The following is a 27,875-nucleotide window of genomic DNA, read 5'->3' as shown; positions in this document are numbered from 1 at the left end:
GTGAAAGGTACACGCCCATCAAAGAAGTCAGTACTGTTCCTTCAGTCCTGGAAGGAAGTCGCAGTGTACCCTTGTTTTTTATCAGTAGGGATGCTTGTTCCCATGGTGACGGACAGGCGAGGATCAGTCCATAAAGATAAAAAAAGACATAACGGATGATCCAGGTAGCAGAACCCCTGGTATGTACAAGGATGAAAGGAGGGGTGGAGAGGGGGTGTGACTATACACCTAGCAGCATCCCCATGAAATCTGAGCCGTTCTGTATTGTAATTGATGCCCCTGCTCCGTTGTCCACGAATATCGATGTGTATTGCCCAGCCTGGAGGAGACAGAAAAAATAAGATGGAAGTGAATCTGAAAACCCTCAATACATGTTTAACAAAATAGATACATTTACATTTACATTTATTTATTTAGCAGACGCTTTTGTCCAAAGCGATTTACAAAAGTGCATACAGTAGGTACAGCGACAGTACGGGGACAGGATGTGTACAGTTCCACAATGAGACAGTTCTCAGCTGAGAGCAAGGTCTGTTTGAGGACGCAGTACTATCAGATTTTTACAATTACAGCCTAAAGGGCAACTAGTACGATACACTTTCGAACGGCAAACTGACATAGATAATATAATATGGGTAAATTTCTGTTATACTTTGATGCAAAGTTAACACAGATACCACAGAGTTCTTGTCTGCCTAGTCAATGTGAATTTTAAGTTTAAAAGCATATATCACTGCATTACATTGCATTTCAATATATAAATAATGATACTGGACACTGTAAAGAGTTATCGTGTATTGAATGCGCAGTGATCCCATATGGAAGTGAAAAATGTCGTGATATACAGAGAAATACATTGGTCAGCCAATATATATTAGAAATGTGATTAAAATATAATACACCAATCAGATATACATAAACTGCAATATACCAAAATGGCAACAATGTAAATATTTTAAATGTATTAATTGAGCTAAAATATATTATCTTAAACATACTCATAATATATGATTTTTTTTTTTTTTTTTGCCTAAACTGGAGCTTGCTGTTTTTCTTTGCAGCCCTAACACGGCTTAAATGCCACAGTGTTTTTTTTTCATAAACTATTCAGTGCACGTACCTGCAGTTCCAGTAACCCATGCACGTACACCGTGAATATCTTACTGTTGCTTTCCAGCCCAACAATCATTTCCAAGGACCTGCAATGAAAACAAGAGAAGTAAACAACCGGTTATCAGGAGCTGTGGTAACTTGATTTACAATCCTCAAAGTGGTTAACCGTATTCAGAGATAGCTGAAGAGATATTTCACTGTGCAGTATTTCTGTTTTTCAAGAAAGACCAAAATTGTTTTGGACAGAACATTCAAACAAACCATGAAAATTGGAATTTTTTGGCAGGGCCCTGGGCTCCAAAAGGTTGAATATGAGATATTTTCACACAGATTCATTTATTTTCCACAAGATTTTTTTCATCAGTAAATTCTTTCAATACAAATTCAAAATGAGCCTTGATTTTTTTCTTACACGTCACAAAAGCAGTCAGTAAGTATTGAGAATATGACATTCGAATTTTGTCTTCCATTACACAATTCCAGCATGTGCCAAGGTCTGTTGACTCAAAGGTATGTGTCTGTACGTAGCATGAAAGTCCAGCCAAAGTCCAACACTTGGTTTATGCCCATTAGTAATTGCTGAAATAAATGTGCGATTTATTCTGAATGATATGATTTACTTCAGGGTTGGGAATAGCCAGGAATTCCTGCTCCAAGGGGAGAGGAAACTTTACTCTCTCATTTTCGAGAATAAACTCAGATACACTTTCGGATGGTAATGAGGAGCACTTTTGACCCTCCCTATACTGATGACGCAGCCCCAGTGGCGGTAAATCCTGCTTGTTGATCAGTGAAAGCCACATCAGTGTAACCCCAAATCCCGCCCTCACCAAGACCACCACAGTCACTGGTTTCTACAGAGGCGCTCCTACAGCTCTGCTCCATTCCACAAGAGCTCCTCAAACGAGACTGCTACATCCCTTTACTGTCCTTCGGCCTATGTTTTTGGCACCCCCCCATGATTGCACCCGCGTCCTGCAGCTGTTTTCTATTTATGGATGCGGGACCCCTCGCTCCCGTCATTAGCTGTGAATCGCTGGTACCCAGGTGCGACACTGGCCATTACGAGCTGCTGTCCGGCCGTCCCTCGCTGTTTTATAACTACTTAAAGTCTATAGACCTTTTGATTCAGTCCAAGCCGTGGCCTTTTCAGAGAAACCACAGCAACAGGAAAAAAGCACTGGGGCTGGGGCGTGGTCACTGAGTTTTTGGAGGACCACCACGGTTTTGCATTCAGCCAATTCCACGGCGGCTCCATCGGCCTCATTATAATTAGCTGCGGACTTTCGTCTCTGTCCAGGATCCATAATGGTTTGTAATCAGCTTCCCCATTGAGATAATGGCAGAGAATTATCTCTGGACGAACGCTGAACTTACAGATTAATGAAGTCATTAAAACAAGAGGTTAATGCAAAATCCAACCTCCAAGATGTGATGATAAGTGAGTACTGGATGCAGAGACAGCCTTAAAAGGATGACGCTTTGCACATTATGCCTAAAGCACCCGATCCATCAGTATCAACTCTTTTTTCATACATTGGTAGTCAACTCAGTGATATTACCTGTGCAGCAGTTCTACATGTCAGGTCATATTCTTGTTAACATATCATGTGGTTTCAAAAATAGAATGCTAAGGCAACACACTGGGTGTGGCAAGTTTTCTTCTCAGCCTGCCAGTGTTCCTCTTTAATATATGCTGTATTGTTACTGGAAAAAACTGGCTCAGCACACATTTGCTGTTCAGCTATGAACTGGACTTTTGAATCCACTGAGACTGTCACTAAATAGATACAGACGAGCTGTCCACAGGGACCTGAGGATCTTGCCATCGAGAACACGGCAAGGAGAAACTATAGCAGGAGGGAGCTTTGGGAGGACACGGCATCTTGACCTGGGTCGAGTGCGGCTGGGAGTGAACGGAAGCAGGCTGCTTTTCTCACCCAGACCGGCAGTGAGGTCAAGCCCCACGGCACGGTGCGCCACCCTCCTCTCCAGCTGAGACCACTGGTTCCCGTTTGGTGGAAAACACAAACTTTTATGGCGAATCAATCATGTTGGTCTTCTTTTAAACTGCAGTCCTTGTGAGCTTCATTTCACATTCTCGACATGTTGAAGTGTTGGAGGGTGAGGTTTGGAGTGCAGACAGAAAAGCTAAACTGAACTTTTTTGCGGTGTAAGTCTCTTCTCCCTTTGACCCCAGCTCTTAGTGTGTAGTCTTTAAAAACACTCTTGTATAAATTTCTTCTGAGAAATTGTGGTTGGCCTGCGTTTGGTCTGAATGAAAATTTGAGAACTGTGGGGTTTACACTGTGACATATTTGCCATCTCCAGTTTGAAATTCACAACTTTTGTGGTTGTTTGTGTTACAGCTGAATGCTTAATGGATGAGTCCAGCCAATACTGGGCTAGAGGGTTTAACAGATGAGGCCAGACTGTGGTGTTATGTTGGCTATGGAAAAAATAAATTAGAGCCTCAATAAGCTTTATGCTTAAGCTGTTTGACTTCAGATTGAGGCCTGAATAACTGTGTATCCATAAAATGTGTTCACTTCTTCACAAAATGTCCATATTGACTAAATCAAGTAACAGACCCTCTCCCCAACTCCCCCACTTTCCTTCACCCTCCTCCATAAAATGGTTTGTCACATTCTGGCCTATTCTGCTCCTGGTGGCAACATGGTCCCCCACAGGTTAAAGGTGGGGCTATAAAGGTTACTGAGGCAACAGGAACAAATCCCGGGGCGAGAGGATATTTCCTTTTAAAGACCTGCTTGGAATTTTATACAGGAAATGCCTAACTGGCTCCACTCAAGGTAAAACAGACAATGTCTTTACAGCTCATAAATACTTGTAAAAGTCAACTGCCATTTAAACACTGATCCATTTCATAAACTGCCTCAGGGCATTTCACCAGACGAAGAAGGCAGAGGCTGTGTTCTCAAATGACCTGCACTGGTCTAAAAACATCCTGAAAAAACCTACCTATATAGGTGTGATGCTGCGTTTTCTGATATATGGTAAGATTGCAATTATTTTTTAATTGTGGGGGATGGTTTTCACAATGCATTCTTAATAGTTTAAGGAATTGCAAATTGGTTCCACATGGTCATAAATCCTAAGTGGGGCTAAAAGAAAGATGCAAATTTTTATTATTATCATAAGCAATATTTTTATATATTTGTCTGGGTCAGGCACAGATTTACATTACAAAGTTAAGGATGTGGGTTTAGGAAAAGTAGCAATAGACCATTTGGCCATTCCAAAGAAATGTGGAAAATTATTCATGCTACTAACTTTCCTACCCAAATTGCTACCGTCAGTGCAAATACCTCTTGTGCAACTCTGAAAACAACACTGACATCATTTGAAATCAGACAGAAAATGTTATGATAACTGACAAGTTGCTCTAAGGAGTCTGATCTTTGTTAAAGAGAGGCAAATTCAGTGTATCATGACAAATTTTGTGAAGATGGTTAATAGAAATATATAACATGCATCTACAAAATGATTATGTGGCAAGTGAGATCCTCAAAGTTCACATCTATTGGTGCACTTTGTAACTGTAAACATCAACATAAATCATTTGTAAATGAAGCCTGCCACATTTAAAGTGGTCCCAGACAGTTAAAGTCACCACTCTCTGATGAAAACCCTTTTGTGCGAAACCCTGTGTGGTGAATCGAAGAGACATTGATTTTTTTCACTGACATATTAGAAATTGTACACATGTGCAGATTTCCATCATGATCTGAAACATATCAAGGTGTAATGATAGATTATTTGATATCTGTATTGTCAGTGTTTTGTTTCCTGTCTCTTTTTTCTTAGATATTTTCTCTTTTGGTCCTAGAAATGTGCACAGTGTGATGAAGACCTAAAGGCCCCTGAAGGACCCTTCAGATTTAGAAAAAAACTCTCTTTCATTGTGGACCCCAGATTTTACATTAGGTATTCAACCGTTTAAAACATTAATTGCATACAGCGTATTTGGCTTTCATGAAGTGTGAAATTACTTTTCTCTTTTCTCTACATGCAGTGTTGATCTGTTGTCAGTAATGTTTATTTCCATATGTACTGATTAGCAAGGTGTCAGCAACATTTGCTACTTTTGTATATTAATAGAGACATAACTATGTGTGATACCCTGCTTTGCCTGTTCTTAATGTATTTGACTGAATCTTGAGTGATCTAATTTTAATAAATGATCGCTTACATAAATTCTAACAAAGTACTACACTATAAATAAAAACATGTATCACTCACAGTTTAACCTGAATAGGAGTATAATAGTTCTTCTATTCTCAGGGCCCTTGATTGTGCAATAGGGATATCATGTTTGGCAGCAGTAGCTAACCAGCAGAGAGGTGAGTGGGTAGAAGATGCTCACGTGTATCTGTGGCACAGCGACTCAATGCAGATCAGCACTCGGACGTTGTCCCGTGCCCTCAGCGGACTCTTGCTCTTCTTCACTTCACTGTGGTCTGCAGAGAAATTAATGCATTAATTAGTTGATCCCTCAATAACAACACTAACCACCACCTGGAGGATGTCCACATAGATAATACCGGAGTATTGGGGCTCAGTATCCACTACTAGCCCAGGTCAGCACTGTCAGGTGTGAAAAAAATCCACTGTATTGGTAGCATTGGTGAGCACTGCCAAGTGGGGAAAAACTCAAACCCTTCAGCAGCATTTCACACAAAGAATCACACAAGTGAGGCTTTCGCTTGTGAAACACTGGGAAGCCTCCGCAGAGGAATATCTGCTGAGCTCTCATCACTGTGGAATAACAGAGGGGCTCGCCACCGCTGTAGCCCACCCATGGTGTACCATATGCATGACTCACTTCCTGCTGTGAGGGCGTGGAAAGAGAAATGAGAGAGAAAAAGAATAAAAGAAGAACAACGCCCAGCGTCTCCTTCATCAAGGCATAACATTGTTGTCTTGGCTGTTGTACAATGGGCACTACGTGGGCAGAGTCCAAAGATGAGGAGTCTCAAAGAACAGAGGGAGGGGGTGGGGGGTGGGGGGGGGGGGGGGGGGGGGGGGGGGTGATACACTACAATGTGTTTTGGCTGCTGGCAGACAGTCACATTCGGTTTTGATACACTGTCCTTAAGTACTTCTGATCTGGAGAACGGGGAGTGATTTGCTGCATTAATCTGATCCTGTGAGCCGAGCGGGAGCCCGGGGCTGTTAGCCGCACAGCAGCTTAGCCAGAGTCTGCATGCTGGGTCCCAGACGCTTACTCCACAGGCAGCATGTCTCTGTTCTTTTCTCTCCTCAAGGGATGGAGGTATCCATGGAAACCAACCCCCCCCCCCCCCCCCCCTTTAAACGCCATGCTCCCAAGAAGTGAAGCTGCCTGCTATTTCAGCAACAGTTAGATGCGGTTCTTCAGCTTAATGGGAACTTGACAATTGTCCTCTCAACAGATAGCACAGAAATTCTAGAAGGGTAAAACCGGCACCATCTTGTAATGAATCTAAATATGAATGCCAACAAAACAGGCTGAGTTTTATGTTTTCTTGTGGCCTGAAGTATGAAGCAAACCCAAACCCAATGAATCTGCCTTAGGTTACTTTCATAACATTCTACAAAACAGTCCCCATTTTTAGTGACTGCATCTTGCCGTAGAAACAGCAGCAAAATATGGAACTATATAATAAGAAGCATGCCATCTTTGAGGACCAAAAAGGAAAATAGAGACAAACTGGCTGGTACACATTTGGGTAAAATGTTTACATTGCCCACAGATGCCATAAAATCCCTTTTAAGGCCAAAATATCAAAATTGTCTCAAGATGGCTGTTTTGCTGCAGTTTAACAAAATCACAGTGTTGTTTTCCTCCAGCTTGCGCTAACAGTCATATCCACCTAAGCACAGAAAAATAGTAAGGTTTTTTTTGAAGAAACCAGTCTTTACCAATGTGGATGTTGGCAGAAAACTGGTAGATGGCAGTCACGGGTGCGGTGAATCGGCCAGTGGACTGGTCCATCCCCGTCCCCCGGAGAAAAGCACCCTTGGCTGGAGGCTGTTAGGACAGAAAAGAGAACCATAAACATCAGTGGAGAGTTTAGAAAGTTGTGGATCCCTATCCATCGGCCAATGACACAAACAAATACAGTAGTGACCCTACAGTAGGCATTTGTACGACTCTCATCACAAAGTGCTCCTTATGGTGGACTCAGATAAGCCTTTCAAATAAGCTCAATACAGAGGCTTTGACAACTATACAGATGCTAAGAGGGAAAAACTGAAGATGGTATGTAGACTACCATGTTCTGAGGTTGAATAGAGTTTACTGAACTAATGCAACGGAAAAAAAGATGTAACACAGCCTCATCCCTTCCTAACAATAACAATATAAACACAAACAAGTGTTACTCAGTGGCGAATAAGGTGTTGATGTTTAACTGGTCAGAAAGATGACGAAGCTGGAGGCTAGGGGATAGTGCTGAGGCCAGATTAAGTCAAATAAGCTGCATGATTGCACTTACACAGCAAGCTACTTTGTTGAGATTTCTTCCCCCTCCTTCCCGGCTAAAAATGCCAGACGTTAGCCCAGTACCTGATTTATGGTAAATTAGTGGTCACACTTTGTATACAGTGGGACATCTGGTGATGGTGTGGTGCAGAGGTTAAGGGTTTGTGCTTGTAGCCCAAACAGGCTTAATTCTGTGGTGGAGCACTGGTGCTATACCCTTGAGCAAAGTGCATTACCTGAATCGCTCCAGCAAATATCAGACTGTGTAAATAGACAACAGATGAAATGGAAACTACAGAAGTATTTATGGATAACAGTGTCTGTCAGGCAATAAATTGTGTAATTTTGTGTGAAGAATGTAATATTTGTGCCATTTTATGTAAAATGGCATGTAATATTTGTGTCATCTTGATGTATAACTGCACACAAGCAGATGTCTATGCGAGTAAGACTGAGAGCTAAGCAAAGTTTTAGTTGGCTAATATGTGAGATTACATTACCCATAAACCCATGCTTCAAATTAGCTACAGTGTAACAAGATAAAGGAACTCAGTAGTTATAATCACATTGCTTGCTTAATATTAAGTATAACAAGTTTAGAAATGTTTCATTTTGAGGAAAAATACTTCTGTCCTATGTTTACAGATTGTGGACAGTTTAAAAAATACAGACCAATAATAAGACCAAGCTTTTATTCATGTGTGTGTGTGTGTGTGTGTGTGTGCGCGCGTGTGTGTGTATGTGCATGACCTGCATTGCAATGCAGTTGCCAGCAATACAACATCTTCCCCTGTGCTGCAGGTCAACAATGAACTGATCTCCCCTGTGAGGTAAAAACAGTTGTCCTCAGACCTAGTCAAAGGGTAACAGTCTAGCACAGTGAAGTTGTACTGAGGAACACAGGGTCATGGCAGTTCTGGAGTGATTGAAATTCTTGGAAGGCAGCAGTAATTGAGTACAGATCAGTATGCTCTCACTCAGTGTCTCTCCTGGGCTTTCTGCAGGGCACACAGACGGTTGTGAGATGGATGGGTGTGTGTGTCTATATGTGTGTGTCTACAAAGCACCCACAAAATCTCTGCTCATTACATACACCCCATGGTGCAGGGCCATCCGTGGCATGTAGACCATAATTATAGCACCAGCAGAAGTAAAGCAGACAGACAGACAGACACACACACACACACACACACACACACACACACACACACACACACACAACACACACACACAACAAACACATACAAAAGCACATTCATAGACGTGCACAAAAACACAGACACACACATACACAAGCACAATCATATGCAAACACTCACACACATATATAAACAAAGACACACAGACACACACAGACACACACACACACAGCCTTGTTTGCTCTTTGGTTAATTAATATGTAACACACACACCATGAGAACTTGCGCTACCTTTTCGTTTTACATTTCAATCAGGACTTGCAAAGTCAAAGGGTCTTTTCTGGTGCTATCCAGCTTTGTTGTTGGAACTTTTAATAGCTTGAGGAGCCCACATGTTGCTAACATGGAAACCACAGTCTAGCATCTAACAAAATACTTTGAAAAAAAGGCTGTAGAATTGGTCCAATCCAATTATGGAATGACGGTGAGGCTGCTAAAAACAGACTAATGACTCAGAGTTTTACAGTAGAACCATGTTTGTCTGGCAAGGCCTCAAGGCAGACTTGGATAAGTGTAAAACCCATTTTGCTCATTACAGAGAATGATTTATGACTCTGAGATAGCTCTGTCATCACGGGTCACTCTCACTCAGCACCTTGAAAAACAGCGAGGCAGTCTCAAGGACCATAGCAATCCACTGTGTACTTGCTCAAAAAGAAAGGCCTGACCAGCTCCTTCAATCACTACTGAGTTACAGTAAGATGATTAGAATTGACCTCTGTGACTCTCTGTTTCAAAGCTAAATCAATTAAATGGTTCATCTAAACATTGCAAGGGCTCTTTGCTCTTATGTACAAATCAACAACAGTGCCAACATATCTTCAGGTTCCCTTTAGCAGCTTTAGAAATATTAATTACTTTGTTCCACTTCTCATAACATCTCCAGCTCTGGACTGATGCTAACAAACCTGGCCTCAAGCAAGCAGGAAGCAGGCCTGACCCACTGTGAAACATATCACTTCACAATCTCAGCTACGTTTGGGTGCCAGACCATAAGCAGACTTCAAAGTAAGCAGAAGTGAGTTGGTTATTTTTTTTCCCGAGATGCGTGGAGCCAGTAGAGATGCTTTTTTAAAGCTGAGGTTACTGTATATGGTATCAGACCTTGGTGCTTGTCAGGAGTCTGGCTTCTGAGGGTTGAATCTGTTGGACTCAGGCCATGATCATCCACAGACGTCTCAGGGGAAGTTGAGTCCAAATAATACACACACACACATCAAAGTGCAGTTTTGGCCCAAAGGTGATGCTCTGGCTCCAGTGTGGGGGGGAGATACACTCAAGACAATAAGGGTTCAAGAATTCATAACACACAAAGACAAACACACACAAGTGTTTACACACATACAAGCACACACAGAAATGTGTGTGATCACACATATGCACACAGACATGCACACACATGTACATACACAAATACATGCATGCACACACAAGAGTGTGCTCACACACATGCACACATACTCTCTCTCACACACACACACACACACACACACACACACACACACATACAGCCTTGTTTGCTCTCTGGTTAAATAATATGTAAAACATAATTCAGAGAATTTTGAACGTCCCGCACACTTTCCAATCGTGCGTAACGGAGTTACATGTTTAGTTTTTCTGAGAACAAGCATATTTTTTTATCACATGTTTAAGCAAATATTATGAATTATTGCCATATTGTGGCCTGCTTCTTTTTGGGTGGCACCTCAAACCAGGAACGTTGAACAGCAGGATACAGTAGCATTTTGATACCACCCTGATGCTGATCAGAGTCAAATTAGCCCATCTCAGCTGAAGGGCAGACGTCCCAAATGAAATGTATTTTTTTTAACTTAGGGTAACGTAAGGGCCTTAACACCCTCTACCACCCTCATCAGAATGTCACAGGACGGATTTGTTCCACTACAGCATGCGGTTTCAAACAGCCTCTATTTTTACTGCGCTGTATTCCAGCTCAAAGACAGAGTGCCTTTTGTATGCCATGGAGAAACCCATGTGGACCGTTGACAAAGTGCTGGCTGGGTCCAGCTCTGCTCTGTTTGGCGATCCTGTCCCTCTCCTGCACAGTGTTGGAGATTGCAAGGACCGATCCTCAAAAGTCAGATACTCGGTCTTAGCCAGGGATTAAAAGATGAGCAGCCGTGTTTAGAAATGATTGCTTTCCTTTTCATTGATTCTCAGAGGAAGTGTAATTTGACCCGAGTCAACCCGGGTGCCTGACTTCTCAACAGACAAACACACAGCAGTGTAGCATAGTGGTAAGGAGCAGAACTTATAACTGAAAGGTTGCAGGTTCAATTCCCTGCTGGGGTACTGCTGTTGTACCCTTGGGCAAGGTATTTAACCCAACATTGCCTTGGTGAACATCCAGTGTATAAATGAGTAACATGTAAAAAACTGTAACCTGTGTAAGTTGCTGTGGTTAAGAGTGTCTGCTAAATGTCAATAATGTAATGTAATGTAACAGCAAAAGTGAATCAAACTCAGGAGCAGAGCTCCTGACTGAACATCAGGGCGGGGCATCCTCTTATGAGCAAACTTACCGTTTGAAAGTTCTGCAGCTCTGTCAGGGTTTTCTTGTCCACGACCACAGGCCCCTTCAGCCTGCAGTGGAAGGCCTCCTCTATCCTCCTGTAGGAGGTCATGCTCCCCAGGGCGATGAGGGCGGGAGGCAGGGCGCTGGGGTTAGCCTGCCGGTCCACAGCCGCGCGCCGCTCCGTCGCCTCTGAGAGATCAGAGCACACGATACAGCCGGCGGAGGTGTGAGCACCAGACACTTATCTGGACTTTTTCACCAGAAAGTCATGTGGACAAGTTTCAATCACAGCAGTGTTATTATACCTTTAAACCTTCTGTATAAATACATAGTCTGCCTAACCATACACACTGTTTGTCAAACTGGACAACTGTGGGATGTAAGTGTATGATGTAAACATTTATGATGTGGATAAGCCTCTATTTGACATTTCTTAAGGGAAAAAATGAATTGCAATTGCTGTGCCCTTAATAGTAAGTAATCTGTTGACAAATTTTCCATCCCAAAATGATCATTTTTACCTTGATAGAGCTGATATCTTCAGTGGTACTTGGTGCTAGAAAGTGATTTAGTCTTACCTTTGATCATTTCTTTAAATTCCTGGAGCAGAACCTCTTGGGTGATCTCTGCCCCAGGGGATCCTGGAGGACCCTGTGGCCCTGGGGGGCCCGGGGGACCAGGTGGCCCTGGCTGGAAAGGGAGGAACCACAGTAACAGTGATGATATTGCAGAGAGAATGAAGTATGAAGTTTGGGTATGACTTTCCTTCACAGAGGCAGATCAAGGTGCCATTCATTTCCAGAGCTAAGGACAAGCCAGGTAACTAGTGCCAGTTAGAGTGAATTTTGAAAAATGAATTTTACATTCTCTTAATTAAACTTGAGGAGAAAGCTTACCCCCCAATTTCATTTAAAAATGCTCTCTGTAGCCTCTGCTGTTGTTGTTTGTATTTTTACTCAAAACACATTAGATTTCTACTATTTGTAGGAGTAGCATTATCAGAACTAATATATGAACATATCAATAGACCTCATGCTCAGCACGGGTGACAAAAAATATTCAGAAATTAAGAATTAAAATTGCAAAATTATGCATTATCCCTCAAGGCAGCCCTGCCTGGTCGAGCCAGTTGCCGAGATCCCCACTGAGATTTCGAAGGCAGTGTTTTACCAGCGGCCTTTTCCGCTTCCGGCACTTCCCAGGAAAGTTGCCCACGGGTCGCTTTACAAAATCCATCCATGATCCGAAAGGGTCCACTCGCTGATTCTCTGGAAGCTGCACCAGCATAAAACAAATTATATTAGGTTTAAAGGGCACCTATTGTGCATATTCTATGAAACGTGCAAAGCATTTATCCATCCCCCTTGTAATGTGCTTAACTGCTGTGTCCTTGGTGCATCCCACTGAACACTGTTCCAGGAAAGCCCTTCCAAATATGAACAGATCTTTGGCCTGAAGATTTCAAGTTCCAATTACATACACATATGGAATGATAAATGAAAGCTGAGCTAAACATAGTTTCTCTGAGAACAGCAATGAGTGCCCGTTAAAAAGAGGGTCAAGCATACTGTACTCTATTATAATGCATCTGCTTAGCAGTTTCCTCTTTTTATTATTTTGTCTTGAAATTCTTGAATAAATGATTAAACAACTGAGGATCTTAATCATATTCAGAGAAAATTAGAGAACAGCAATTTATTGCCTCATCATTGGCAATGAAGCGATAAATGTTTAGCCAGTTGTTGCTTTGTGTTGATGAATTATTAGGATGTGCAATTACTTAATTTGCCAAGCCATTACATAAAATGGTAAAAATGCTGGAACAGAAAGGCAACAGGCATCTCTGTTTGCTTTACTACAGATTGAACATGTACTCATGAACAGAAATAGTGAGCTGAGTATTCATACTGGGAGACAGACTTGCAGCACCCTCATGTGATTATGCCTCCATAAAATCTGGTCATTGAGAAAAGTGCTAATTGCGAGATTCATCTGATATTCAAGTCTGAGGTCATCCAGCCAACAGTCCACAATGCAAAGTATTGTAACTACGTAACCGAAGGCAATGAGTCATAATTCCTGCTTACAAACCATCATTGGAAAATCTTGCCTAAAGATACTATTAAATGGTGCCAGACATCAGGGCAGGTTTGCTGTGTGCTCTGCCCTGTATGTCTCTCTCCCTCTCGCTCTCCTTTTCTTTCAATGGTGATGGGCTCCTTCTCTGTTGCTGTGCACTGAATTGTCATACCTGTAGTCACTCCTGTAGTCACTTTTTAATGTCTCCCCAAAGATTTTCCTTTCTCTTTCGCTGAACTGCAGTGAAAGACGTTTCTCAACATTTTTCTCAGGTGCCATGTCAATCCCCGTTTCCCTCATGGGGGGGAGGGGGGCGGTTGAAAAATAAACATGCTTTCACAAGCCCATCTTTTTAACCACATGTGAAATTTCCATTAGCCAGGCGCACTTCAGCCCTCTGAAATGTGATTACACCATGTGGTGCGCGGAGGATTCTCGACTCTCACCTACATCGCAGTGGACTCTAGAAGTCTCCGCCTACCCTGCTCACAAGTTGGGTTTTGTATTCCCAAAGAACCCATCCGATCTTATCTACATAGTAAAGGGTATTGGACAAAGCATCTGCAGTTCTTAACTTCTCAGCACAGCAAAATATTCCCTTGTGGTTTACAGAGTCTTTTGAAATGATTGTCCACTATGCTTTCAGTCTCTTAGAGAGGAAGGCTCAGTAATGTCTTCCAGTCTGACAGCTGCTCAGTACTCCCTAGCAAGAAAGTGATGAAGCAATCCAGCCTCCATTTATGAAAATATTCTTCAGTAATTACAGACATGTCATACTGTGTCATTCGTCGAATTACGCTCTGGCCCCCATCCAATCTAACCTATCTTTCAGTAATGAATTTAAGTGAGCGTTATGTTTTGTCATGTCTTACAGAACGTTTTGCTTTAATTTCAGCGTCTGCCAAGATCACGTTGTTGTGTTATGAAACTAAAGAATGCAAGGAAACTAAAGAATAGCTAAGAATAAAATGCAGAGTGGTTAGAATGAATAGAGGCCTCAGTATTCTGACCAGAATCTTATCTTGTACCTTAACTGCATAACTTGAGATGCAGTTCAAATATTACATGGTATTTATGCTAATATCAAATTGTCTGAACGTGCCAAGGCTCATATCACAATATAATGTAGCTGGAATACTTACATGACAATTTTATTACCTTCTGGAATTTTAAACATAGTCTGTACATGTGTGCAGCTTGTCTTCAATTAAAAACACTGAGGCACCAATATGCAAGATGCTCACTTATGCTCTTTGCACAAACACACCATCGTAGATGCTGACAGCCTGCTTCCCATAGAGTGAATTAATTATGAGATTCTATATATGATTGTATGAAATATCTACTAATCAGTAATATTTAGATGGCATATTGTAATGACACGTCAAATGGGAAGAGGCAAATCTTTGTTAAAAACTGTCGAGATGGACTAATCATATGAAAGTGGAGTAAGAGCACATCAAAATGTAAGTTGCCTACTGTATATTTATGAAACTCCCCAATGATATTGTTGCAATCCCACACCCGTCGCTTAATTTGGGTGAAAAGTGATAGAGTGTGAATTCCAGCAACCACAAAAATTGCTCGGATCCAGCCTAGCCCCTCCCCAACATCGAGCAACCGCGGTCGAGATGGAAACGGAGATAGGGAGGAGTCGTGGAGGTGAGCTGTCTGAAATGGAATTTGTTTAGGTTTGGCAGCGAGACATGGCTCACTTATCAGCTAAGCCAACATGCTTCTTTCTTCGTAGAAAGACTTGCCTCTGTCAACGGCAACAAAGTAACCCCTTGTTTGTCTTCTCAGTTTAACTGGAATAAAGGTGCTCATTTGTGTCTGTAGTAGTATTTTCTCTTTTTCCGTGACTGCAGACAAAATAAACAACTTAACTGATGCTCCAAGTTGTGTGTGCAGGACGTCTGTGTGTTTTTGTTTTGCTTGAAAAGCTTCAGGACAGATAGAGAGCAGACAGATAGTCTCTGGGCAAAGATACCATTGCTGCGCGGGGGTAATCCCTCCAGTGTTTCCCACACACTGCGTGCGAGCTTGGATATTTTATGGTGGGCTGGCATTCCCTCCAATCAGAGTTCATTTTCAGTAGTCCACCAATTGCTCGTAAGTAAACATTGTTTTTGGGATTCTAACTGTCAGCCACATTTTGCTGTGCCCAACTTCATGTCTCAGCTAAATGTCCTTTGATCTGCACAGAATGACAGGGGCTTGTGATGCAATCAAATATCCATGGAGAAGCTCAAACCACAGAAAAGGCAACTTTGGACATTTTCTGTTTCTTTGACAGAGTGGATAAAACCTTCCATCTGCAGCTGAGTTCAGCTCCTATTTAAAATCACATTTGAATGACTTTTTAGTTTTGCTATGCCTCGTCAAATCAAAGTCTCACAAAGCACTTCCTTTATGGCTTTTCGTGGAAGCAAATTTGTTGATTTTAACTTCTTCACAGGCCTACAAAAATGCTTCCTTGAGGGATTTTTGTAGCTGTTACCTTTTGCCGGACTTTGTGATCAGTGAGCGTTTTTGCAGTTTGCCTGTGTCAGAAAGCTTTCATCCTCCAGGGTACTGCAGGCAGTTAGTCCCACAGGAACACAGAGCAAGGCTAGCAACATCAGCACACTGCCAGCCTGATACCGGTGAGACTGGCCTCTGAGCCCCGTAACTCGGAGAACACAGCGTGACCTTTTCCGCGCTAAAACCTCTCTGTGTTTCAGTTATCGAGCAACAACAGTCAGCCCACAGGCGACATTGTGTTTCAGTGTGAAGTCATAGCTCTCTTCCCAAGAAACTGGCTGCATCAGGAAAAAAATCCATATGCTCCTGCCAGGAAATAAGTCACTTTTTTCTTATCTTGTAATATTGTTAGCAAAATGCCAGCATAATTAAATGATTAGAGCCCTGCCTTGGAGGCTTTTCTTATATTTGAGCCTGTAATGAGCCTGTACTAAAACAGAAAATAAATTGCCATCAACTGTTTAGCAGCAATTCACTCTTTTGCTTTTTCAAGCATGACTTAACACACCTGAAGAGCACCAAAACACATAGGGTATTTGGCAAGTGCTGTATTTCACATCAACAGATTTCTTAGCAGGGGGAAGGGTATAAAAATAACTTCCAAAGGATCATTTGGTCTGAAAAGCTGGGTTTCGACTAGAGGGGAGTGTACTTGCACGCACGTCTTACAGGGGACTCTCAGGAGCATGTCAGGACAGCGTGGGTTTTGGCTTGCCATTTGCCCAGACATTGTAGCTGGAGCTTAAAACTCTGTTAGCAGTATGCCCTTCACAGAGGGGGACGAGCTTAAGAGAACGTGAGTGACTCCCATGCTTGTGCTGAATGAACATTGTTATACTTATTGGTGAGATATGATATATTTGGCTGGGGCTTTTCTTTATCCCAACGGCTGATGATGCAGCCCATCCTGATTTTAGTTTCAGTCTCATAGTCCTTTAATAGTTTAAATGTTCTGTTAAAATAAATTCAAATTAAAGAGCATTCAGATTGTGCCCGTATGAATTGAATCAGTTGGATTCCTTGTCTGAATAAAGGTTAAGATTTGGGAGACAGTCAGGGATCTGTAAATGAGTTGAGTCATGGTTGAACACATTGATACAGTTAATATCAGAACAGAAATTTATGATCCTTGGATGAAAATTCCTATTGCAAGGGCCTTATGGAGCCAGGCTAAACCAGTCTGAACTAGAATCATCACTTGCATTCCAGGGTTGTCTGGACAAATTGGGAAAAGGTGGTGGTAAAAATGTACTTATTTTCACATTTTTCAACTATTTATGTGCTTCATCTGTCTAAACCAATTCCTTGCAGTGATACCAAAAAAATGCAGTGAAAGTGACACACTTAACCAAGACATATCTTTGTATCTGAGTCACTTATATGTGATTATGAATTATTACAGGAATATTGCATGACTAACTAATGCCTAAAAACAAAATCTAAACATTCTGTTAGACAGATATACTGTACAATTACTGATGATGAATAAAGTGTTTTGGTATATGTAATTAAACAGTTAAACACTGTATTTCAAACCTAGAAAACCTAACCTTGTCAATGTGTAATTACACAACAGCAACACTTTATTTAGGTGATAATAGCCACAGGTTCATACAATAATGCTGTTACAATATTATCATGCAAACATGTTATTTTGCACTATGTATAAATGTTCTGTATCATGTTTATAAAACATTTATAACATCTTGTAATGGTAACCAAACAGAATAACTCTCGGTGGGTTAGGTAGTCCCAGTTCTTTGTAACAGAGCAATGATTAGATTTGTATTCATGTTGGTGGGTCGACTTTTACTAGTGTAAAAAATATTGTCAAGAAAGATTAGCTGGGGGCTATGAAAAAGTTTTAATAAGTCTCCCCTGGGGCAGCAAGAGAGGGAAAACATAAACATGACATTTAAAATCTGTTTCACAGGTAGCTATGCATAACCTAACAGGTGTTCCTTTGTCTTCATCTTTTTAGTTCTCTATGACTCAAAGCAACTCAAAGCAGAATTTACTGAATTTAACAGCAGGTTGACAGAGTGTGAACACATAATCCGGAGAGTGTATTTTGCTAGGTGAGACAGGGACATTTAGCCATATTCAGATCTGGTTGTCTTTGGAATTGTTCTATACAAAAACTCTACAAGTAATTTTAAATGAGATGAAAGCATCATGAAGGCTGAACTTCAGTGAAAGGTCCTCTGAGTGCTCTTCACTTTTGGGAATAGCCTGCTGCTCAAGTTTTTTCAACTTGAGCTAAGTGTACGGCTTTCCATAGAAGACTCTTAAGTTCTATAGATATTCACAGTGGAGACAGAGACTTGCTCCAAGCTCGAATGTCTAGACACGTCTACTTTTGTCCCTACATTTGTTTTAGTGTACTACTTTGTCTTTATTATGAATACTTTTACTGCCAATGACTGACACGATTTTTTGTAGTTTCTTAATTTTACACAAACATTCAGTCACCAAAAACCTCTAGCAGCTCTGTTTTAATTGTAGCATTTAATATTTTGATTATCTTCATCACCATTATCTGTTTTTACAATTAATTACCAAAAAATTGTTAATTATTAACTGTGGATAGGTGTACACTACTCCATTTCCTGACTGCAAAGGGCCTTGATGTCACTTTTAGTTACAGGGTGACTTTCATAGAGAGCACCGTTTCCATGACGCAGCTCACGGGTCTTCCTTAATATCATGAAAATCCTTCCAGTTTTTATCACTTACACTTTCCAGGCCTTTGTAGTATTCGGCTCAATCTATAGTGAATCTCTGAAAGCCACCCTCCCTGCCTGTGCCACCAGACCACTTCAACTCACTACGCACGCTAACCACAAGGCTGATCTTTAGCCTCTCAATACACGCCCATGTCCCACCTGCTGCTGAATTTATGCACACGCCAAACTCAAGAAGTGGTGCTAGCCGACCGGGTGCTCAAAGGCATGACTCATTTGTACCTTCAATCCATCATCAGAGAATATAACACCTCATGAAATCTTCCCTTGACAACCTATAGTTGTGTGTGAGACCCTCCCCACTGTGGCCATCTTTTGTCATTGGCCCCACCCCTACTGATGGAATGAGGCGACTGCAATTGCTATAACTGGTGCTAACCACATTGTGATGTTGAATAAAAACACAACAGCTCACACTTTCCCTTTGCTCTTACAACATGCCAAGTCCCATGAATGTGATCACTCCAAACCATAAATAAAACCTGATATTATAAATCATTGTTAGGTCACAATTAATATCTTAGGGCCGTATGATGTTAGTAATAACATTGCTTTTGTGGATGATTATTTAGTACCATATGAACACAGATATGAGCTAATCTATATGTTATAGATAATAAGTTATATAATAAGTTAGATCATTATTACACTCCAGAGGCAAGTGCAAGTTAGTGCTTAAAAATGATTTATAAGACCCACATATTTATGTCACACTATGTGCATGCTAAACAAATGCTGTTATACCCTATACCACTAGCACAATTTTTCAGCGCGAAGGACATTCATTGTGTAACCGGCTATTCTGTATTTATGTTCTTGTTGTGCTTCTTGTTCCTGTGCTATGAATTTATCCTTCCACGATGGCCTGGATTGCTCAGGATAAGAGAGTCTGCTAAATAAATAACCTTTTTCTATGTGGTTTATTTCAGTTTAATTCACCAGAATGCATCAGCTTAAAACAGCATAAAAGTGGATCTTCACAGAGAGTGGCTGGTCAATCTATTGAAAATTTGAATCAGACTCTGGTCTGCAGTACTATAAATTGTGATTGCAGTTTCTCCACACTCAAACGGAGAGCAGTTTCAGGTTCAAGTGCTCCTTGAGGAAATAGCTGAGACAGAGAGAAAGCAATTGAAAGAATGATTGCTCACAACTAACAACATTTCTCCATCCGTTCTCATCTTGTATTTTTATGGTTGCAGAAAGCATTGGCTCAGCACTTTAGGCCGGCAGCTCAATCAATATTTGCTGCGTTCCATTTGGGAAGTGGGCTCAGGGGTCAGGCATCCAGTAAGAGAAGTGCAAAGATTACCATGGTCAACACTGGCCTACTGTGAACATGATGAGCTGTTAAACTTGGCAGGTGGATTTAAAGTGAGTTCTTAGGAAGAGCAACTTTATCCAATCTGGGTTTTTTAACCTGGGTGTACTCCATGCATGTTATCCATGTGTGGATGGTTAACTCTGCCATGGTCCTGTCTCTACCCAGGAGATTGGAATCCCTTGGCCAACACTGGAATATCCATGCATCCCCAATGAGACAGAACCCCACTGTTTTCTCTGGACACACCTCATGAAACCTAATCGTCTCCATAAATAATGAAAGATGTCTCAAAGTGCATAAATGAAAAGCATGAAAGGGTATAACATGTTACAAATATAACTGTCCTGGCTGTAATAATTCCTGTTTCATGCTAATTTCATGAAAAATATAGTAAATAAAAATAAAAATGAGGTATGATTTGAACAGTACCATATTATAAGTTATGTCTAGAAATTAGAGTGTGAAGTTCTAGATGTTCAGATGTGAAATTGTGGTAAGGGATCTGACTCAACAGCAACATGATTTCCAGATAAAAGACACCTTGAGACGAGGTAGGGGTGACGTGGTTGAAAAAGAACTTTCTGGTATGTCTGAAGAAGAGCTCAGCTGTACGTGATGACAGCATGTGTCCACCAAGCATAGCCTTAATGGATAAAATTGGAAAGATTTATATTTTGGGTTTCAAGCATGCTCCTCCACCCAAAAGCTTTCAGTTAAGCTCTTTGCTGTTGCCAAGTTGTACCTTTGAAGCTAAAAAAAAGAGAAAAATACTGGCAGGTTGACATGAACTCAGTGCCAGAGGATCCACCCCCACAAAGAAACAGGCACCGAGAGAAGATTTCAGGTGATCAGCAGCCATTTGTTTTCTTATGCCCATGCAATGGTAAGGTGTGTTCTCCTGACTTCAGAGAGATGGTTGATGCTTTCATATCTTGACACGGATTTGCATACCAGGCAACAAGCCTCAACAGTCAGCCATTTATTTGTTTATTAACAGGACACTCATAGCATCTTTGATCACATCCTTCCTGTTGATATCATATCTGAAACTGGGCCAACTCATCAAAGTGTCAAAGGGGTGAGGCTGGTGTGATCACTGAAGCTCTCCTATCTGCCAATGACTGGAGTAGCATTCCAAATATACACCTATTATACTGTGGGATCTCAACCACTCTGACATGTCTCTATCGTCCAGGTCCATCTCTAAGCAAACAAATACATAGATACTTAGTACAGTTATTAATCATAAGTACATCCCCCAATGAGTGTTTTTCTGCCATTCTGTGAAACAACTGCAGAAATAGCATTGCTTGAATATTTACGTATATGTCTAACATGCATTCTTTACTAGTAAAGACTTGTGAGAGAGTAAGTCATAAAATTTATTATGAAATCTCCAGGGGATTATCCTGCCTTCCTCTCATCATAAAAAGTCAAAGAGCCAAGGAGAGCAGGAGTGTCATATCACACCTGCTTTGTGTAGAAATTATAGTGTATAGATTGAATGGGGGGGAGTATTTTTCTTTGTCTGTGGTAGGTGAGGTCCGCAGTTAAAAAGGACCCCAGATCCGCTTTGCTGAAAGATCAAGCCAAACCCACTGAGCGTATCTTTCCCTGGTACGACACACATGCCAACAACAGCATACAGCAGCCGGGCTGCACATTAACAAGCTCCTCACTTCAGCACTTAGAATTTGTGAGATAAAGTCGTTCGTTTTGTGATTCCACTTATGGTTCTGTATGCAGACAGACAAGAAAATCTGTCGGTTAGTGATAAAGAGCTGAGGCACTTTGAAGTTTTTGAACTGTCAGTTTATTTCATATGAAATGAATATGTTTTAACATACATGTAGGTTTCTTAAATTACATTTTTTAACAATTTAAAGATTTGGTAGAATTGCCAAAACAATGAACAGCCAAAGTCAGAGTTATAGGTTAGAAATCTCAGATGGTCACCTGCTGACCTAATATGCATTCAATTTATTGAAAACAAAGCAAAGAGACACACTGACTGCAGTGGCCTTGAACAGAGATGGCACTCTAAGCTCCTTTTTCTGGCCAAAATGACCTGATAGTTTAAGTGATAATCATTTGGAGTACGGTATAAGACATTTAATCTGGATGTGATTGATTCATCACCCCAGACTCCTCTTGCATGCTGAAGCTTTTCCAGGTCTTCAAAACTGCAGTGAAATCATTCTATTCTGAATATCAGGACCCAATATGCATTTGAGGTTAGGGAACATGACCAGCACATGATAAGTATCAGGCTAGATTAAAGGATTTCCATAACTCTGGCATTGGTCAGGAGTTATTAAAATGAAAAAAGAAATCCAAATAAAATAGCTTTCTCCTCCTGATATGTAGAAATGTTCCTTTCATGTTTCTGGTATTGGTGTGTCTGCAGACAAAGTGACTGGGAGCTGTGAGAGGGACCACGGTCAAATGGGATTGGCTGTTTTCCAAGGTCTAGTTTTGATGACAAGACAGTATGTTTGTCAATGACTTGCAATAGACATCATATGTGTAATTTTGGACCTGTAACTTTCCATCACAACAGTCAGAATTATAGAATACTGGGTAGGGGACCAGAGGCTGATGGTCCTGGGTTTGAGTAACTTTAGGTACACCATTAGAGAATTCTCACTGCCAGTGTTCCAGAACTGCTTCTCAAGGACCTACAAAGGGGACTATCCCTTTGCGGCCATTCATTTCAGACGAAACCGTCCCCCTCTCCCTCAGGAAATCCGCAAGCCCTTTGAGACGGCTGAGCTTTGTCTGAGGATCCCTAGAATGGAGAGCCTGGCACACAGGCCAGTACTTTTGACCATTAATCATGAGTGGCGATAGAAGAAGGAAACTCAAGCACTCCCCCCAGGGCTATTCTTAGTCATTGCACAGAGAGCTGGGTGCAATGTTTGGCTAGACTCGTGAGCTGCCTCGTGAACCCCTCACCAGTTGACTCTTACAACCCATTTTCTGAGCGCACGCAAAGTTCCCTTAAAAAGTTTCCCTCACAAAGTGTTTCATGTATTTCAACATACACGCTGTGGTGAGAAATTGATGTGTTGCTCGCCTGGTTTTACAGTTGGTTCATAAGCTAACAAACAATATATCTTGAAATGTAATGACATTTATTAGGAGCAGATTCACTGCAAGTGTGCCCGCTCTCTAAACAACTTCCACAGAGCCTGAAAGTTAGAATCACAACTTTTGATGTATGTAGACCCTTCTGTGTGAATCCTATGGCTCCAGTTAGTAAATGCATATTCAGACATTATACAGAGCACATCCCAACCCAAACTTTCAATGCCAAATGCTAGTTAGAATGCCACTGGGAAGGCATTTTCTTACTGACTACATGGCATAGATGCTTATCTGACCTGTTCTACCACATGTAAAATTTTCCCATTGTTCCTACAGGAAATCATATGGTTATCTTCCCTTTAGATTTGTTTAAAATGCTATTCACAACTCTAAAAAGCCTTGTATGTTCAGGGCACAGGGGTGGTCACTGATTATGACTGGAACACGCAGTACGACTTCAGAAAACCACAAGTGGGCGTACTGTGAGTTTACCTAACACACTTTAGGAGCTGGCTACTGTGGAATGGTTGCTGTCGGGGCTGACACATCACATACCAAGCCGCCCGGCTATTTCTTTCCACTTCTTGCGCTTCCGTTGTTTGTCACAGTAGCTATGTCTCTGCAGATGGATCAAATAAACATTTGAGTTCTCGCCAAAGCTCAATGACCTCCTCGTCTGCTTTTGTGCAATGTGTGTTTTTGCTTTGGTGTTGGCATTTTGTGTTGGCTGTTGTTGTGTCGTCTTTCTGACCCCTCATCCCTTTTTGTGAGAAACTGCTGCTGGAGCACTGTGTTGTTATGTGGTTGGTTTTAATTGGTTGTTGGCTGTCTTTGTTGGCTTGTGAAATCCGACACTGAATGTGACTCTGGAAAAACTTTCTGACACACTAGAAACCAACTCACAGCTATAGGCGTTCAATGGAGCAATTATCATGGTTTCTGCCACACTGTAACATATGAACTGTTAAGCCAATGTATAATTACAGTGCATGTGCCCTGAACTAACACGAATCGGAGCTTGCAATATGTAATGGTTTATTATCAGGGCAAAACAGAGTTGCCTCAGGGAATTAGTCTTGAGCCAGTAGATTGCAGTTTCAAAGACATGAATGTTGCAGGTGAATTGAGTCCCGCTAACCTGGAGAAAGGCCTATGATCAGTGTCACTTCCCTAACCTGAGTCCAAACAGCTACACTATGCAAGATTCACTCAATGAGGTCTTGTCTGAGAAATAAATAAAATACAAGGCTACGATCACACTATCCTTACCCCACCTTCCCAACAGTCCCCGATCTTATTCCTCCAACCCTTCCCTGGAGGCTAAACCACAAGTCTTCAACAGAGGTGACAGCATTTGGCAGTGACACTCGCTGGTCAACATGGGGCCTTATTAGTGATTATGTCATTACCTTCAGGCTGCAGGCAATGAGAAGAAAAGGATAAGGGTGGGGGAGTAATCCTCATCAAAGTGTCCCCTTTCAGGACCCTTACTGAGGAGCTTTGTGAAAGGCTTACTCGGCCCACTGTCCCAGTTTTTTTGCGGGCCGCACCGCCCCTATCGGATGTCCCAGACATGGCGGAGACAGGCTGACCCTTGACTGACAGAATCAATGGTCTGGGAACCGCACCGCCCTGAGTCTTTAAATACCTCCCCACCTAACTTTCCCAGGAATGACATCATGGCAGACTGCCTGTTCTGGAGGGTGAGTTGGCGAGGGACAAGCAAGCAAAGCAAGCAACCCAGCATGGGGGGTGGGGGGGGTGGAAGGGTAGAGAGAGGTCCCCACGGGGCCCCCGGCTCTAGCAGCCAAGGAGCTGACCTGAGGTTAGCCTCCACAAGCTCTACCTTTACATGATAAACCAAATTAAATAAACACTGCCCACAACAAGGTTGAGCCAAATGTCCCCCAACTCCAAAGCTTTCAAAAACGTTAAAAAAGGGCTGTGTCCTGTCTTCGAGAGAGTGGACGGTGGCTGTTGCTGACAGACTCGCAGAAGCGACTCTGAATCTGGGAATGGGTTTCAGCATTAAAGTGGTGGGGGAGAAGAACTGTAAGATTCATCACAGAATGCCATCGCAATGGGTGGGCTGTAGGAAAAACAAATTGGCTCAATGGAAACCCCAAACACACGTAATACTAGAGAAATAAACAAATAAATAGGAGTTTAGAATGTAAGGTCAAGATCCTAAAGGTTGCCACTGCGGATGGAATGCACAGGGAGAAAACAACTTCATAACTGAGTACAGACATGCACTGCATTCCCTATGGAGAACCATTTCCATAAAGAAAAAAGTATGCTGATTCCTCTGCATCTCTTTCTTTATCTCTCATCAAATAAACCACTCTTCTAATGTCACTTTTTAGGACTGTGTACAACAGCAAATTACCCAATTGCACCTGGGCAAACGTTGAGAAGAAAATTCATTTGTCACACAGTGGACCCCACATATAAAAATAAAAATGGTCACATGAAGGTCTGAGAGCTAAAGTTAGTCACCAGGGAACAAGGCAACATAGCACAATACCGAAAAGAATGCACTAATTCCATGTTTTCTCCCAGCCGCATATTACTCCAGCAAGGCGTACCCTTTGTATACAGTAGGAACAAATGCACACATTTTCACAGTCCCCTCACGTACAGTAAGCTGCACTACCAGCTTACAAGAGACTCAAAATTTTGAGTGACATGCAAAAATGTTTTACAGAACCACTGTATACCTCACTGATGTCAGCATTACACTGACCTCTCCTGTAGGAAGGGCATGGATGGAGCAAGAGCCCACAGTGCGAAGGAGTGCATCATTTCAAGCCATTGATAAAATAATAATATGTACTGACTCAATGCACCCCAGTACTATAGCAGGGAAACTGTACCTTGTTGCCAGTATCCTTAACTTTTAACCTGGCAGCCTCTGAGACTTGTGGAGGGCACGCATGGAGTGTTATGATTGAAGGTTTGATAAGCCAATAGAAATTGCACATTCCATGCATTCTCCAAGCACTCATCCATTCAATACCTGGCTATTCTGAGTCCTCCTCCCGCCCTCTCAGTTTGACCTGGCAGGGCACACCTGTCTTACAGTGCATCCATCCTCGCACCACTCTCGCACTCTCAAAGAAGCGTTGGCTTAGCAGGGATCCCAAGACACATGCTGCAAGCAGGGTTTTCAACTGAACACAACGAACTTTGATTAAGGCTCATTTCCTGCAAGGGTGGTCCTGCAGAATACAGAGGACATAAAACCTCCACACAACTGCAATCCAAAGCATGTGTAACACTTTTGGTTTCCAGACCGAGCACTAAAACTGCCAAGACCCTGTAAGCAGATGTCATTATCACCCAAAACACTTTCCACACTCCCACAATCACAGCCCACACTGGAGCACCAGGCATTTAATTGACTCTGATATACTCTACTCTAAAAAATACATATTTTCCTGCAAGCAAATGTGTATCAATGCAAAATTATTCATCGGAAATAAAGAATATAAATGGTGAATTTCCCAGAGCTTAAACACCATTATGGAAAAATCTAGACATCCATTTTTCACAAACAAAATATTTTTATGCCTTGTTTCATGGTTTTGTTTTCATATAGCTATTTCTGCTCCATTTAAAAATATGCTTTGCAATCTAAACATATACAGACAGTGAAACTCTAGGTGATTTTTCCCAATACAAAAAGAGATTAATGTTAAAAAGATAGAGACATTTTGCCACAGAGTGATAGATGTTCTATTTCCTGTCAAAACAGGGTGCATGATGTGCCATCTGATGAGGTTCTGATTTTATGCACTGACTCAATAACAAAAGATGTGTGTGTGTTATCTAATAGAGAACTGCTAAAAACAAGCACTATATCTTGAGACGCTGTTGTTCTGAAGCCGTAATCTATACATTGTATCCATACACATAAACCTAATGAGAAAAAGAAGCACAGCGATGTGGAGAAAGTGAAAGATGCATGCTGGCCAGAAAAGCTAATGTGAGGAGTGTGAAACCAGTGTTTAGCACCTCAAGCAGAAACACAAGATTAACTGGAGATCACATGATTTAGCAACACAACCACAGCAGGTGCCTCTGACCAGAAATGACCAGTTTGAGAAAGTGCGGTCAGCTGTTGATGGTAGTTCAGATTGTGCTTAAGGGGAAGGGTACATTTCAGTGTGGGCTGCAGGTTTGCTGGCCTGTTTCAAAGGTAACCCTTACCAGCACTAAACATGCACACTTTAGGTTCTTTTGTACTGTGCTTATCACAGACGTTTGAGTAGAAAGTGGGCACTTCAGAAAGGCCAGCTGTTCTGAAATGCAGTGTAGATGAGCAGGTTTCTGGAACCTCACTTCAGCTGAGTAGAGGAAAGGAAACAGAAAGCGACAGAGAGGAAGAAGGGCAGTGATGATGACGAAGTTACCTTGGTGCTCCCTGTGACCTCCTCACTGTTGGAAGTGGTGGTGTTGTACACCTCCGTTTGCTGAGGGGTGGTCTCCTTGGGCTTCTTCCTCTCCTTTTTGCCGTTCACCTCCTGAAGTAGGCACTGGATCCAAAACATGGCCACTGCCACTGCCAGTGGCCAGCACCTCATCTTGAGTTGCGCAGAGTTGGTGTGCAAATTGCCGCTGGGAGCCGTTCTCTGGGAGACAGGCCAAACGGTATCCCTCTGAATTGAAAATCCCACCCCCCAAAAAAAGGAACCAGAAGTCCCTCTTTCCTGGTGTTCGAATTGCCAGGCTCCTCGTGATGGATGCTGCGAGGGATGGACGTCTCAGTAACTCGAGGGAC

The 27,875-nt window shown here is 41.9% G+C and overlaps 1 protein-coding gene across 1 annotated transcript; it reads right to left on the bottom strand.

Moving 5' to 3' along the window:
• Positions 1-19: 19 nt before the first annotated feature.
• On the bottom strand, positions 20-27,854 carry c1qtnf12 (C1q and TNF related 12). The gene is made up of 8 exons (XM_036534109.1): positions 27,508-27,854; positions 12,506-12,610; positions 11,914-12,025; positions 11,343-11,524; positions 7,039-7,147; positions 5,501-5,594; positions 1,121-1,199; positions 20-319 (listed from the first exon to the last, which is right to left on the bottom strand). The coding sequence occupies exons 1-8, from the start codon at positions 27,676-27,678 to the stop codon at positions 221-223; spliced, it is 951 nt and encodes a 316-aa protein (XP_036390002.1). The 5' UTR covers positions 27,679-27,854; the 3' UTR covers positions 20-220.
• Between the last annotated feature and the right edge of the window lie 21 nt (positions 27,855-27,875).

The sequence above is a fragment of the Megalops cyprinoides genome, chromosome 7 (assembly GCF_013368585.1).
Source record: "Megalops cyprinoides isolate fMegCyp1 chromosome 7, fMegCyp1.pri, whole genome shotgun sequence".
NCBI classification, from domain to species: domain Eukaryota; kingdom Metazoa; phylum Chordata; class Actinopteri; order Elopiformes; family Megalopidae; genus Megalops; species Megalops cyprinoides.
Note: the sequence above shows the minus strand (reverse complement) of the source record. Positions and strands in the feature narration are given on the sequence as shown.

Bases quoted from the DNA above. Each gene is read 5' to 3' on its own strand.
- c1qtnf12 (XM_036534109.1), bottom strand. From the start codon at position 27,678: ATGAGGTGCTGGCCACTGGCAGTGGCAGTGGCCATGTTTTGGATCCAG. The intron at 7,148-11,342 runs GTAAGTTTGCTC...CTGTCCTAACAG, and splicing joins AGCTGCAGAACTTTCAAACG to CCTCCAGCCAAGGGTGCTTT. The intron at 320-1,120 runs GTACGTGCACTG...TGTCTCCTCCAG, and splicing joins ATGGGTTACTGGAACTGCAG to GCTGGGCAATACACATCGAT.